At 33.3% G+C, this 13,954-nt stretch overlaps 1 protein-coding gene across 1 annotated transcript in view; it reads left to right on the forward strand.

Moving 5' to 3' along the window:
* The window catches only part of LOC117105897 (adhesion G protein-coupled receptor E3-like), a 19,681-nt gene extending 10,994 nt beyond the window's left edge, over positions 1 to 8,687 (forward strand). Inside the window, exons 7-18 of the mRNA XM_033247200.1 lie at positions 8 to 108; positions 642 to 702; positions 2,027 to 2,135; positions 3,124 to 3,203; positions 3,760 to 3,874; positions 4,035 to 4,129; positions 4,332 to 4,437; positions 4,931 to 5,148; positions 5,416 to 5,482; positions 5,792 to 5,892; positions 6,679 to 6,847; positions 6,948 to 8,687. Coding sequence (XP_033103091.1) covers positions 8 to 108; positions 642 to 702; positions 2,027 to 2,135; positions 3,124 to 3,203; positions 3,760 to 3,874; positions 4,035 to 4,129; positions 4,332 to 4,437; positions 4,931 to 5,148; positions 5,416 to 5,482; positions 5,792 to 5,892; positions 6,679 to 6,847; positions 6,948 to 7,031 — 1,306 coding nt within the window. The 3' untranslated portion in view covers positions 7,032 to 8,687. The remainder of the gene's footprint in view (positions 1 to 7; positions 109 to 641; positions 703 to 2,026; positions 2,136 to 3,123; positions 3,204 to 3,759; positions 3,875 to 4,034; positions 4,130 to 4,331; positions 4,438 to 4,930; positions 5,149 to 5,415; positions 5,483 to 5,791; positions 5,893 to 6,678; positions 6,848 to 6,947) is intronic.
* The last annotated feature ends 5,267 nt before the right edge of the window (positions 8,688 to 13,954 follow it).

Below are 13,954 nucleotides of genomic sequence, written 5' to 3' on the forward strand. Positions count from 1 at the left end.
GTATAAGGTGTGTTGAAGAGACACCGGAAGTATCCGATGTTAATCTGACATCTGACCCTAATAGCGTCACGTTCTCTACATCAGTTGTTGTTGGTTCACTTAAAGAAGGTATGTATAATTTTAATTAACAAAATCTTAGAACTACTATTAAATAGTCTATTGTATTACGTCACTGATAATAATAAGGTTGATATCTTATTGTAAATTTGATTTCTAATTACATGAAATGCATGAGGACACCATTGTAATTAAGCCCTGTCGCTTTATGAGTTACGATATTTCCAATTATGCTTCCTTGATGTAATGCAAATTTGTGAATAATAATGATAATGATAATAATAAAAATGATGATTATGGTGTTAATAAAAATAAGAATAAGGACACTGATGACGGTAACAATAACGTTTATTTCTCTTGTGATGGGAATTAAACTCGGTACTGTAACTTAACGTGTCAAGAGACTGTGTGTGTAACTACGTGACGCCCTCTATATTTACCATCTACTAGTTCACACTAGATCGATCGTCTTCATATACAAAGATTATAATAATGCCGTTGTTGCTCATGCTGTTTGTGTTGTCGTTGTTGTTGTTTGATACGCAATTGTTCACTTATAATGCAAAACCGTTGTTTTTATTTAGACGGACCATTCAAACTGGTTGCAAGTCTGGAATTGCTTTATGATTTCACACTGGAAACTATGTAAGCCTTTTTTTTCTTCGATTTCATTCTCGTTTATTTTCAAAGGTGACCCTTCAATCATCATAATAGACAATCGGCTGATATACAAAGCATAGATTCAAAATTTTCTCGCTTTTGGCGTGAGTTTTTCTCTTTCGTGTATTGTTTCCTGCTGTGTCGCCCATTCATTAATTAAGCCCCGCCCCCTTGGATATTGTTGCTAAGTTCCCACAAAAAGATAGCGTAAATTCAAGTAAACTCGTGCGTTCGTGGGACAACACGTGTGTTTGGTGAACACGCGCGTATTTGGCACTGTTTTGATTGGTCATTTGTAAAGTTTGATTAAAACTCTAGAAGGTCCATTGTTCCGCATAACAAAATGTTTCAATTGTAACCAAAGATACTAGAAATACAAGATAGAGCACTCGCATAACAAAAATGAGGCGGAAATTGGGCCAGACGTAGGCGGCGCCCTTCTCTTTTTATAATGCAAGTTTTCTATACTTGGGCCCGACGTACAGGGCGCCCTTCTGTTGGTGTATATATATGGCTCTGGGTAAGTATACCGAGACGCACACTGCGCCCTTCTTTTTCCAGTAATGGAGGAAAACTTAGTACATATAGATAGTTTTCGAAGCACGACGTTAACCTTAACGTTAACGGATGACGTCATAATTTATTCATCTTGCGTTGCGGAGTACGTTAATTTCAGGATTTTACGTGCTTGACGTACGTTAGTTACTGGTTTGCGAATGCGTATTTCGATTTGTTTACAAAAAGGGGCGGAGCTATGATCGCGCTGCATGTTGGGTACTAACGTTAAAGTTAAGGTTAACGTTGTGCGGCGAAAACTACCTGATCACTAATCAGAGTTCGGTCAAACGATTCTGCGCTTTTGTGTCTGTCATTTTATTGTTTTGATTTATTAATGCCTACTTGTTTGTATCTATGGATAATGGCAGCGATTTCAACCTCCACAAAAGGAGATTATATATTCACAGTTGTAACGCTGGCAGTAGTTTTTTAGATCCAGCCGTACGCGGCGCCCCATTGTTTGTATTCCCACCATGCATTTCGGTGAAACAGTTTTTTTCTGTTAAGAACTCTATCTTGTGTTTCTAGTATCTTTGATTGTAACACAATAATCTGATCTGAGTTTTTTTTTAAATGGTATAATCTGCTGTGATAAAACAATATCTATGTTTGGTATGTGCCTTAAGCCTATCGATCTCGTTAGACATGGGTTGTATCAACAAAACATAAAAAAGAATTAAATGAGTTATCTTGTATGGTTAGATTTGTATTGATGTTTAGCCGTTCGTAACAATTATGTCAATTTTCACAGCAATGGAAATGAGTTGCCAAGCGCTTCTGATATCGTAACCATTGACATTCATGACAGAAATCAGAATGAAATAAGTATCAACTGTAAGATCTTCTTTCCAGTTATTAAGGTAAAACATGCTTGGAACTATTTTAAAATAAAATATATTCTAAAAATAAGATTATATTATGTATAAAATATAAATAAGTAAACAAAATTCTTTAATGTCATGTATCAAATAAATATTATCAATTTGATGATCCTTACCATCATTATTAGAAATCAGAATTATATAAGTAGGTCTATCAACTGCAGGTCTATCAAATAATTTAATTTATGAAATATAAGTAAATAAACAAAATGCTTTGGTGTCATGTATCAAAAAATAATTTTATAATCCTCATCATCATTAGTATTAATATTATTATTAATACGGTGATTATGATGATGACCATCATCATCATCATCATCGTCATCATCATCATCATCATCATCATCATCATCATCATCATCGTCGTCGTCGTCGTCGCTATGATCACCATCATTATTGTTGTCAGCAGCAGCATCAACAGCAGCATTAGTATTGGCTTTCCCTCGTTTTCATGCATATTTATTTTTCGTCATAATTTTCTCTATAGTATGATTTATTTTTGTTTTTTATATATTTTCTTTTATTTTTTACAAACGGACTTAGTAAGTCTACTTATTATTATTATTATTATTATTATTATTATTATTATTATTATTATTATTATTATTATTATTATTATTATTATTGTTGTTGCTGTTGCTGTTGTTGTGGTTGTTGTGGTTTAAGTTGTTTTAATTATTATTATTATTTATTTATTAATAATTCAAAAATATAGAAATAGACCTACTGATTGTAAACTTGAATTTCCTACGGTTTCTTTTATTTTTTATTTTATTTTTAACAAGAAAATAATGTTAGGCCTATAGTAGTTATCTTAAATATATTCATCCAGATTGGTGTAGCACGCATAAAATAAAAAAGATTTCCTTTGCCCTGTGTATCCGGATAAATATATGTGTTGTATTTCAGCTTGAAATAGCATATATTAATTTTAAATTTCGATTCTTTTTACCAAAAAATATCCAAGGTTGTTTCTACAGAAAATAATTCGGACGTGAATATCATTCCAGCATGTCACTACAAACACGATATAAATGACAAATCAGCGTAAGTTATATCCTTTAATTATTTTGCAAACATAATAAATTGTTAAATTAAATCAAAAGTTATTTTTATGTTTTCTCACTCCAACCTCTACAATGAATAACATGCTTTTTTCGCTTATTAAAAAATTCACGTTTAAATAATTTTAATATCAAAATCAACTTCTTACCCCTTACAATTTTTCGTTGCCTGGATTTTTCATAGATTATTCATGGGCCTATTTAGACGATTTATGCAGAATAAGAAATAATTATTTAGAATATTGGAAGGAATGTTGATAATGATGTTGATGATGATGATAATGATGATAATAATGAAGCTGTAACCAAACACCAAAATAACAATTTACAATAAAAAGAACCCCACAATAACAAATGACAAATAAGAAACAATAACAATAACAGTGGCAGTTAAAGTTGCAGTAGCAGAACAGTAGCAGTAGCAAAGACGACGGTGGCAACTCTAAATACACTTGTTAAACATTGTTTATTGTGTTTAATGGCACATGATGTACAGTAATAACTGTCTACAATGTACACCACCGCTTATTTTCTTCAAGATTTTGGTCAACGGATGGTTGTGTGACAGTCTATGGCAATGATTATATGGTTAGCGGAGTGACGTGTATATGCAATCATATGACGTCATTCGTCATTCTGATGAAACCGAAACAGGTAAGAATGAATGGCAATAATATTTTTAATGTAACTGTAACCAAATATAGAAAAAAAAAACACTTTAAAGGTGGTTCTGATGTATGCGTGAGAATGTGAGCTTCTACATTGCGCTCTTTGTGGCGAGCTAATTCTTATACAGTAGTTTCATATTTTACAGATAAATAACAAGGCTTTGTCAGTGTTTACGACCGTTGGAGTTTCAATTTCAAATGTTTTTCTTATCATCACTCTCGTTATAATCTGTTGTTTCAAGTAAGTTAAACGTAGAGTAACAAGTAAATTACTATATCTATGTAATAAATAATACTGAAACGGAGACGATGATTCAAACAAAAGGTTGCCATACCAATTGCCTTCCCAATAGGGTAATTTGTTGCCCTTTACGTTCATGAGAGAAATGTTTAACAAAGGCTTGTTGCTCCACTACAAACACCAATGTATTTTTTTTTCTTAGAGATTTGAGGAACTCAGACCGGTACAGAATTTTGCGCCATTTGGTCACTGCTCTACTCTGTGCCAATTTGTTCTTTTTGCTCCTGGAGGTTGATGTAAAGAACTCAGTACGTCGAATTATATAACTCAAAAATGTTTGTAAGAAAATATGGTTAATAATAATAAATATGTCTATAAAATATTACCAGTGCATAACTACTAGGCATACTTTACCACTACTCATCCCGATACCCATTCCATTATCCTATAAACATCATCAATGCCACAACCATTCCTCGCTAAAAATATTGTACTTCACTTCACAGCTTTTGTGGTACCTAAATGAACATTCGCTCTTCTATTTTAACTTCATAAACTTGTTTAGATTTCTAAATTGCAACATGTGGAAAATCTGTTCATTTAACCGTAAATTTTGAGTTGACCTCTAACTATGTTTAGATATTTAAAATGTCATTATTAAGGTAATAATAAAATTCATGTGAAATTTGCTTTGAATTAAGAACGTCTACCGTGCAATTGCAATGCCACCTTCATCTTTGGTATCGTCATTTACTCTTGTTTTTTGGTATATTTGACATACCCATTATACTTCCTTTACAGATGGCATGCAGTCTTCTTGCCGGGTGCTTGCACTACAGTCTCTTGGTAGCTTTCTCGTGGATGTTGATCATGTCAACAGACGTATACATGAAGATCAAACATCCGTTTGCTGACCATGACAGGCGCTTCTTGTACAGTCGATACATTGGTTGGATTGGACCCATCATTGTCGTTGGGACGACTGTTGGTATAACAAGACAAAATTACGCATCTGATAAGTAAATTTGAATATCATATTATTATTAATTTTAGTAGAGTTAAAAATGTATTTATCTCTATATGAATTTGGCACAGTTAATAATACCTGGTAAGATGTGAATTGCACATTTAGGTATCAAGTTTATTGTTTTGTTTATTATTTATTAGTTCACCATATTACGAACGCTGAGGTTTTCAATAGAAAATTCATACGTGTGCACAAATTTATTATCCTTACACAGTTTCTTTTTGCAGTACATTTACAGTTTTTTTAAATTCAATTCTAGGTGTTGGTTAGATATTGGATCGGGAGCCATATGGGCGTTCGTTTCTTTTGTGTGTCTCACCCTTCTGGTAATTTTTATTTTCATATCCACTTAATAACGAGAAGGATTAGTATGGTAAAATACAATTTATAAACTAAAGTACAAAGCAGAAAAACTGTAATTATCAGCATGTGTTGTACACTACTACAGAATTTCTTATTACAATATCTCAGGAACACATATGGTCTCAACTGCCTTGTCTGAAATATATTCTATTATAACTGTTTCGTTACTGCAGCAAAATTTTCTATAAATTTATTCGAACAATCGGAAGTTGCAACATATCAAATTTTCCTACATTTCATTATGGTACACAAAACGTAATATATTTTCATAGATTGTCCTCGTACAGTTGGTGGTTATTGGCTTTATAACCTTCAAGAAATCTCAACTACCGAACCAAACTGGACAAGAAATGAAAAATTACAAACGAATCAGGTTAGAAACAACTCTCATCACTTCAAGGCATTTTGTTATTCATGTATTTTCTTATCAAATTAGTTCTTTAATTGTCCATCCAATAGACCTCTTTTACCTTTACTTTTTAATTTTCAGACTTTCGTTTAACTATCCATGTTTAACCTGATTAGGGTGTTAGTCTGTTTTAATAGGCCGATTTATGTCATATTTTTATTAAAACATGTCTAAGTCTAAAGTATATAATATAGGCCTAGTTGTTCTTGAATACAAATAATCTATGTTCACCGTTTACAAATATCGATTTTCTAAACCATAAATTATATCAGACACTGTTATTAGATATCTCGTGTAACGTAAAAAATAATCTTGTAATTATTGTAATATAAGTTTAATTTGCATTCACAAATATGTCCTCCTATTTCATTCAACAAAATTGGAAAATTTTGAATTATGTTTGCTGGACCGAATCTATTGTGTTGGGGTTCAAAATGCTAATCGAAGACCAATGGTTGGAGGTGGGGGTGTTTAGAGGATCCCCTATAAGCATAATTATAAATTACATGTTTTTTGGGGGGTTTTTTTTCGCTTAAGAGAGGGGCGTTGAGAGTCCCTTTCACTACCTCTGAATCCGCCACTGGTTTGATTTTGTTTAAATGTTCACAAACCTTTGAGTTAAAATTATAGTTTGTATTTAAATGATACATAACTACCAGTATTACACATTTAAGTTAATAATAGAAGTTATATAATATCAATATGAAAAACTTATTTTAAATATAAACATTTTATAATTTTTTGTCTAAGAACCCTGCTTAGTGGTATACTGCTCCTTACACCAGCCGTTGGACTTTCGTGGATTTTCGGTGTCATTATCGTCTTTTGTGATTGGGAAGCGTTTAAATACATTTATGTCATATTCAACTCCATGCAAGGATTCTTTATCTGGCTGTCGCAATGCGCCTTCAGTAAAGAGGTGATACAATGGTGCTTTTTTAATTCATTCCTCCTGAAATATTGTTTGATTAAAATAGCAATAAATAATGTTTACGTTACGGTACCAATTGTATTTTCAGGTGCGAAAGGCACTGATTAAGAAGTTCAGCAATCAAATAAGTCAAGAAAGTACCGCAATGGAGCTTCGTAACATCGCAGAGTAGGTCTAATCAGGCCTTTGAAGATCACAGAATGATGCTAAATCCAAACACAGTTTGATTCATTGGCTACGAATCCACATATATCTCATCAGCAAAATCGATACAATGTCAGCTACCACCTTGTTAAATCGAGTGATAAAAACATTATCAATGTAATATTCTGTGTTTTATATTGCAATACGTACTAACGTATTATCTTTAAGCTGATGTGTTAGTAAATTTCTCCAGATATTCATCTTTTACAATAAATATGTTAAATTGAAAAACGAATCTTGCTTGTTCAAATATCTTACAATTAAAGAAAATAGTGCCTTAATGCTGAAAGTTATAAAATTATACGAATAATGGTTGTATATGTCAAGGATTACATGTAAGCCCTATATATCACGTCTAATGTTAAAGCTTCATATATTGAAGGAGATGAGCAAACTTATGTACAGTATTTAAATATTTAGGTGTCAGACAATCTGGAAGAAACTTTTCTAATAATAGTCTTCAACATTTATCAAGGATGGAGATGTGTACTCTTTGTTAGAGATTTTTTATTATTATTTTATTATGGGGGTTTATATTAACTATTTTACTGGTTCTACTTACAGTTTCAGCATGGATCTACAATAGGTCCATGGTTTCAGGTGTTATTGTTGGAGGGAATATGCACAACTATCATTATGTTAAGGGCCTTGTTATATTTGTGGATGTTGTACGTTATTCTAGGGTGTACGTGAGCCTTGAACTATTATCTGTTTAGAGTTTTAGGAAGGCAATTACAGTAATATAAGTTATGATGTCATTCAAAGTTTGTAAATAACATACTTATGTTAGCGTAAATTTGTATTTGTATATATCATTACCATTTTCGCATTGAATATCTTCTCACAATTACGACGAAAGCAAAGAAATAGTTTGAACGATTGAAATATTTTGGCTAATGTCGCACTTTTCATTTGAATATATACACTCTTAACCGGCTGGAGGCAATGCTATAATTATAGACCTACTTACAATTTGAATATTAAAGATTTTTTGGGCTTTTAACAGTGCCATGTGTCATTACAACTATGTCCCACGTCGTGTCATTAAAACTGTGTCACACGATTTTATTAATTGTGTCGTATCACCCTTGCAGGCAAGTAATTGCCACGCCACAAAAAGTGATGTGAAATTAAAGTCAGATAGTATTACGGTTTTATGAACCCACTATCAATTTCGTTGTCGTTTTTATACACATCATAATTATAATAATCATTGTATGGCAAACGCCAAATTTAAATATTTGACAGTTTATTTGAGAACCCAAGCAGTTATCAACTCTTTTATTGTTTATATTGCCATGATTGTGTGATTTGACGGCGTTATTAAAGTAATTAACAAGTTCATATTCATTCAAAAACAACACTTTTTCGTGACGCCAGGACGTATGTAAACCACATGACATCTTCTTTTAAAATAAAGATGGAACGATGCCCAACTAAGCGTAATTTACAAAAATTTTAACTAAATTTATTGTAACTAAAACTTCTCTGTATCTTCTATTGGTTATTTAATTGCAATACCACTTGTTAATCTAGTTTGTACTTGTATTTGAGTGATTTCCAGATACTGACATTTCTGATTATCATGAAGGATCGAACTTTTGTGCATTATGATTAGTTTTTGACGGAAGATTACGCCTGTATATCGCACCTTTATGCTCAACAATGTATGAGCGTGGTGTCTACGTAGCCTAGCTTATTACTTTTCCAGGCTCACTACATTTGGATTCATGATTATATCTTATCCTATCACCCACTTTTAGTTTAGGTAAATCTCTAAATGATCTATTATCATTTTTTGAATGTTTCATTTTTGATTTTTCATCGTTGGCCTTGACTACATCCGGATCAATTATCTTAAAGTCACTTTACTGGGTAACACTGACAACGTAGTTTTTATTTCTCTTCCCAGCGTCCCCTACCTATTACAAAACAGGACAAATACAGATTTATTTCCAGTGCAGTGCTACTTATATCTTTCTTACCTAAATGATTTCACACATGGGCAGTGATTTATTTAGCTGCTGCAAGGCTCTCTTTCCACCCCTCTCCCCCATCCCGGCAAGCTGGATCCGCCACTGTAGGCTACACTTATTCATCTTATAAAGAAGTCGTAATACGAATCTGTTTTTCAATGAAAGTTAAAAAAAGAAAAATAAATTGAACATTTGAATTGTTTGATGTTTTATCTTTAAAACATATTCAAACAAATATTTACAATTTCAATAGCTTGAAAGTGAAATTTACGGATTTGTGAAGTAGTCTACTTAAAACTCGTGTTTCTCAAAACGTTGTTTAGGTCGAAATTGAAGCGCGTTGTTGAAATTAAGTATGATCCGACTCATGTAATCAAGAATTTCATATTTATTCAGCAACACGTTTCATGACGTCATCAATACGTATGTGAATCACATGATGGCGTGTTCGTATGATTTATAAAAGAAAATTTCTGATCCAGTCAGTTAGTTGTGTAGCTATCACGATTTACAACACGTGTTTACTGCGATTTCCTTGAAGGCGTACCGGTAAATGAATAATTTGACTTTTTTACTGAACATTGTAGGCCATGGTATTTGTAATAAATAACGTTACAATGTCGAATGAAACGGCGCAACAACTAATATGCTACACTGTGGAATCTTTTATTGTATCTGCTTTTTTTGTTAATGTTCTCGTATTGCCTGCAAACTGTCTTGTCATTTTGAGCGTGGCAAAAACCCCTGCCCTCAGAAAACCGACTTACATTATAGTGGCGAGTCTAGCGATTGTAGAGATATTGAATGTATTGAATTCGTCGTTGTTTTCTTTTGCAGCAATTTCTGACGATGTCTTTTCTAGCTGCAAAAAAAATAACATATGCTTTGTAGCAAGCTTACTTTACACCGGGACAACTTATTTATCTTACCTTCACCAACTTTTGTTGGCAATGGAACGTTACACAGCAGTTGTTATTCCATATTTTCATAGTCGACGAGTGGATAATACATTTATCATAAAGTGTTTGGTCGTTGTTTGGGTGATGGTAATTTTTTTCACAGCCATTTATGCCATAGCCGGAAAGGAGAGAATGGTCAATGCTCTTTCATGTAAATTGATGCTCACCTTATATGTGTTTATGTTTCTAATCCTTTTTGCCATCCATACTCGCATCTTTGTTGTGGCTCGACGACATAAACGCCAGATAAATTCAATCAGGCCTGCCATGGCGCCGATTCCTTATGAAGGTAAAAAAACCAGTAAATCTACTGTTATCACAAGCCTTGTTTTTATGGGATATGTGCTTTGCACACTGCCCGGTATGCTTTATAGCCTTATGTATTCAGTCGGTCAGCCACGTATTTGTGCTAATCTATATATCATACTATATTTTCATTCAACTAATTCAATACTGAACCCCGTCATCTATGGACTGTTCCACAAGAGTTTTCGTCAAGCATATTATGCAAAGACTTTTTCTCGTTGCCATCCGAAAAATTAACTAACTTACTAATTACTTACATTATACTGTAATGTGCTATACCGTATGATGTCATTCACAGTTTGTAAATAAACATACTTATGTTAGCTTATAATTGTATTTGTATATCATTACCATTTTCGCATTGAATATCTTCTCACAATTGCGGCGAAAGCAAATAAATAGTTTGAACGATTGAAATAGTTTGGCTAATGTCGTACTTTACATTTGAATATATACACTCTTAACCGGCTAAAGGCAATGCTATAATTATAGACCTACTTACAATTTGAATGTTAAAGATTGTTTGGGCTTCTAACAGTGCCATGTGTCATTACAACTGTGTGTCACACGGCGTGTCATTAAAACTGTGTCACACGATTGCATTAATTGTGTCTTTTTACTCTTGCAGGCAAGTAATTGCCACGCCACAAAAGGTGATGTGAAATTAAAGTCAGAGTGTATTACGGTAGAACATTTACAATTAACTTTCAGACGTGTTACTCCAGTTTTTATGAACCCACTATCAATTTCGTTGTCGACTTTATACACATCATATAATAATCATTGTATTGTAAACGCCAAATTTACATATTTGACAGTTCATTTGAGTGTTGAATAGCTTGGTGGTTAGGATGCTTGTCTTCCAATCCCAGGGTCCTGGGTTCAATACCTCTCAGTGTTGCAGGGTTTTTTCTCACGACCAAAACAACTCCACTCCCTGAATCTCATATTGAGATTTAGTTTGTGTAAAGCATCGTGTGTGTATGTTTGTCTTGTGTAAGGGTTTGTCACCTACAAGTAGGACAGTGATATATTCGCTTGACAATCCTTGGCACATGTATTGCGTGCCTAAATAAGAAAAAGAAAAGAAAAGAAAGAAAAAGAGAAACCAACCAGTTATCAACTCTTTTATTGTTTATATTGCTATGATTGTGTGATTTGACGGCGTTATTAAAATAATCAACAAGTTCATATTCATTCAATAACAACACTTTTTCATGAACCACTGACATCTTCTCCTTTCAAAATAAAGATGGAACGACGCCCAACTAAGCCTAATTTACAAAAGTTTTAACTAAATTTATTGTAACTAAAACTTCTCTTATCTTATTGGTTATTTAATTGCAATACCACTTCTTGATCTAGTTTGCACTTGTATTTGAGTGATTTCCAGATATTGACATTTCTGATTATCATAAATAAAATCATAGGGATCGGGCTTTTGTGGATTATGATTAGTTTTTGACAGATGATTACACCTTTAGATGCTCAACAATGTATGAGCGTGGTGTACTACATAGCTTAGGCCTATTACTTTTCCAGGCTCACTTCATTTAGATCTTTAAAACATATGTAAACAAATATATTCTTGAAGGCGTAAATGAATAATTTGATTTTCAATACTTTGTAGGCCATGGTATTTGTAATAAATAACGTTTAAAATGTCGAATGAAACGGCGAAACAACTAATTTGCTACACTGTGGAATATTTTATTGTATCTTCTTTGTTAATTTTCTCGTATTGCCTGCAAACTGTCTTGTCATTTAGAGCGTGGCTTTTACCGGACTGACCAAGCAGTCGTATCGGGCTGGGTAATAAGAGAAAAGAAAGAGGGGAGAGGGAGGGAAAGAGAAAGAAGATGAAAAGAAAAGGAAAGAAAAAGAGAAGAGAAAAATAAAGACAAGAAAAAAAGGGAAGATATCCTAATGACCAGACTCAAACACTGAAACCCCTTCTCCACTTCAAAAACTGTCATAACTCTTTTGATCTATGCTGCCCAATGGCGTAACTACTGGGGGACAAGGGGAAAATATCTATCTTTGAAAAATCTTCCCCACCCCTTTATAAATGCCCTTTCATCCCCTGAAAGCGCCTAAAAACCTCAAATTTCGGGCGCATTTCTTGTTAATATGGCCCAATTTCCTCTAAAATTGCACATTTTAGGGAGTTTTGATCAATTCCAACGAAATTAGAATTAAAAACACCGGGGGACAAGGGGAAAATATCCATCTTTGGAAAATCTTTCCCCACCCCTTGACAAATGCATCCTCTGAAAGTGCCTAAAATTCGCAAATTTTTTGTTACGGTAGGCCAATTTCCTCTATAAATTGCACATTTTAGGGAGTTTTCATCAATTCCGACGAAATTGGAATTAAAAACACAAAAATATTTTGCGCGCTTGGCGCGCATTTTTAAAGGCTTTTTTAGTTTTTTCCTTTTAAGTTATTTAAACACATAATAGTCCCAAACTCAAGAAAGAAAAATTTAAGATAGATAATTTTAACCTAAAAGAAGGGCCTCAATGTGTATAGATGGTGAAATAATATGTTTTTAATAAATAAAACCATGATGAAAATGCTTATATTTAGTTTCAAACACACGTGTGTGGCCTATATTATCAATAAGATAAGCCCTATGTCGTATTGTTTTCTATATGGGGAGTGGGGTGGGGTGGGGTGGGTATGGTAAATTACTAACCGGGAAATGAGATATGTATGTTATAATTATTATTATTATTATTATTATTATTATTATTATTATTATTATTATTATTATTATTATTATTATTATTATTATTATTATTATTATTATGATGTTGCAATGACGCTGTTTGTACTGTTCTTTAATTTTATTAAAGAGGGCCCCTGAATATCAGTTAACCTACTGGGCTAAATTAGAAGGGTTACGGTACCCTCTTTAAAGATGGTTGAAATAAAAAATTAAAAAAAAATATTTAAAAAAAATACCCACTCTGACTCAAGACCCCTGTTACGCGCCTGGTGTTAGCGCCAATGTGTGCCATTGTGCGGACAGGGGATGTGCCCCCCACCTCTGAAGCTGGAAACTTCAAAATAAATTGATGCAATTTGCTATTATAGGCCTAATCAATAAATTCCTCATCAACTGATATAACCTTAAACATTCTTGGAATTGACATAACATTACTGATGTCGTACACACCCTTCAGTGTGAAATGTGGCTCTCTTTGCAAGCACATCTAACATCTAGGGAAAGAAGAGCTTAGATTGGTACCAGATAAAATAATTGTGTTATCAACATTAATACATTATGCTAATTTTCATCTTTGTAAGCGCATAAGACAGTGCAAATTATTTCTGTGACAGTCTTTTGTTTGTAAAGCTCCATTTTATCCCATACATTGTCAAAATATTGGGGATGATCCAATAGACCACCCCCCCCCCTTGTCGAATATTGGGGGGATATATCCCCCATCCCCCGGGATCTACGCCTATGGTCAAAGCAATCTTTCAAGAATAAGAAAGGAAATGTTGACGGAAGTCTAAAAAAATAAGTAAACAATTATGTTTATAAGTATATATAGCCTCCTTCCTGTCACCAAATACCGTACCAAAATTATCTACGGTCAATGTTCGTTCACTTATTATGCTTCTTCCTTTTTCTGGAACTA

The sequence above is a fragment of the Anneissia japonica genome, unplaced genomic scaffold, assembly GCF_011630105.1.
Source record: "Anneissia japonica isolate Jap-2015-1 unplaced genomic scaffold, ASM1163010v1 scaffold287627_len141763_cov191, whole genome shotgun sequence".
NCBI classification, from domain to species: domain Eukaryota; kingdom Metazoa; phylum Echinodermata; class Crinoidea; order Comatulida; family Comatulidae; genus Anneissia; species Anneissia japonica.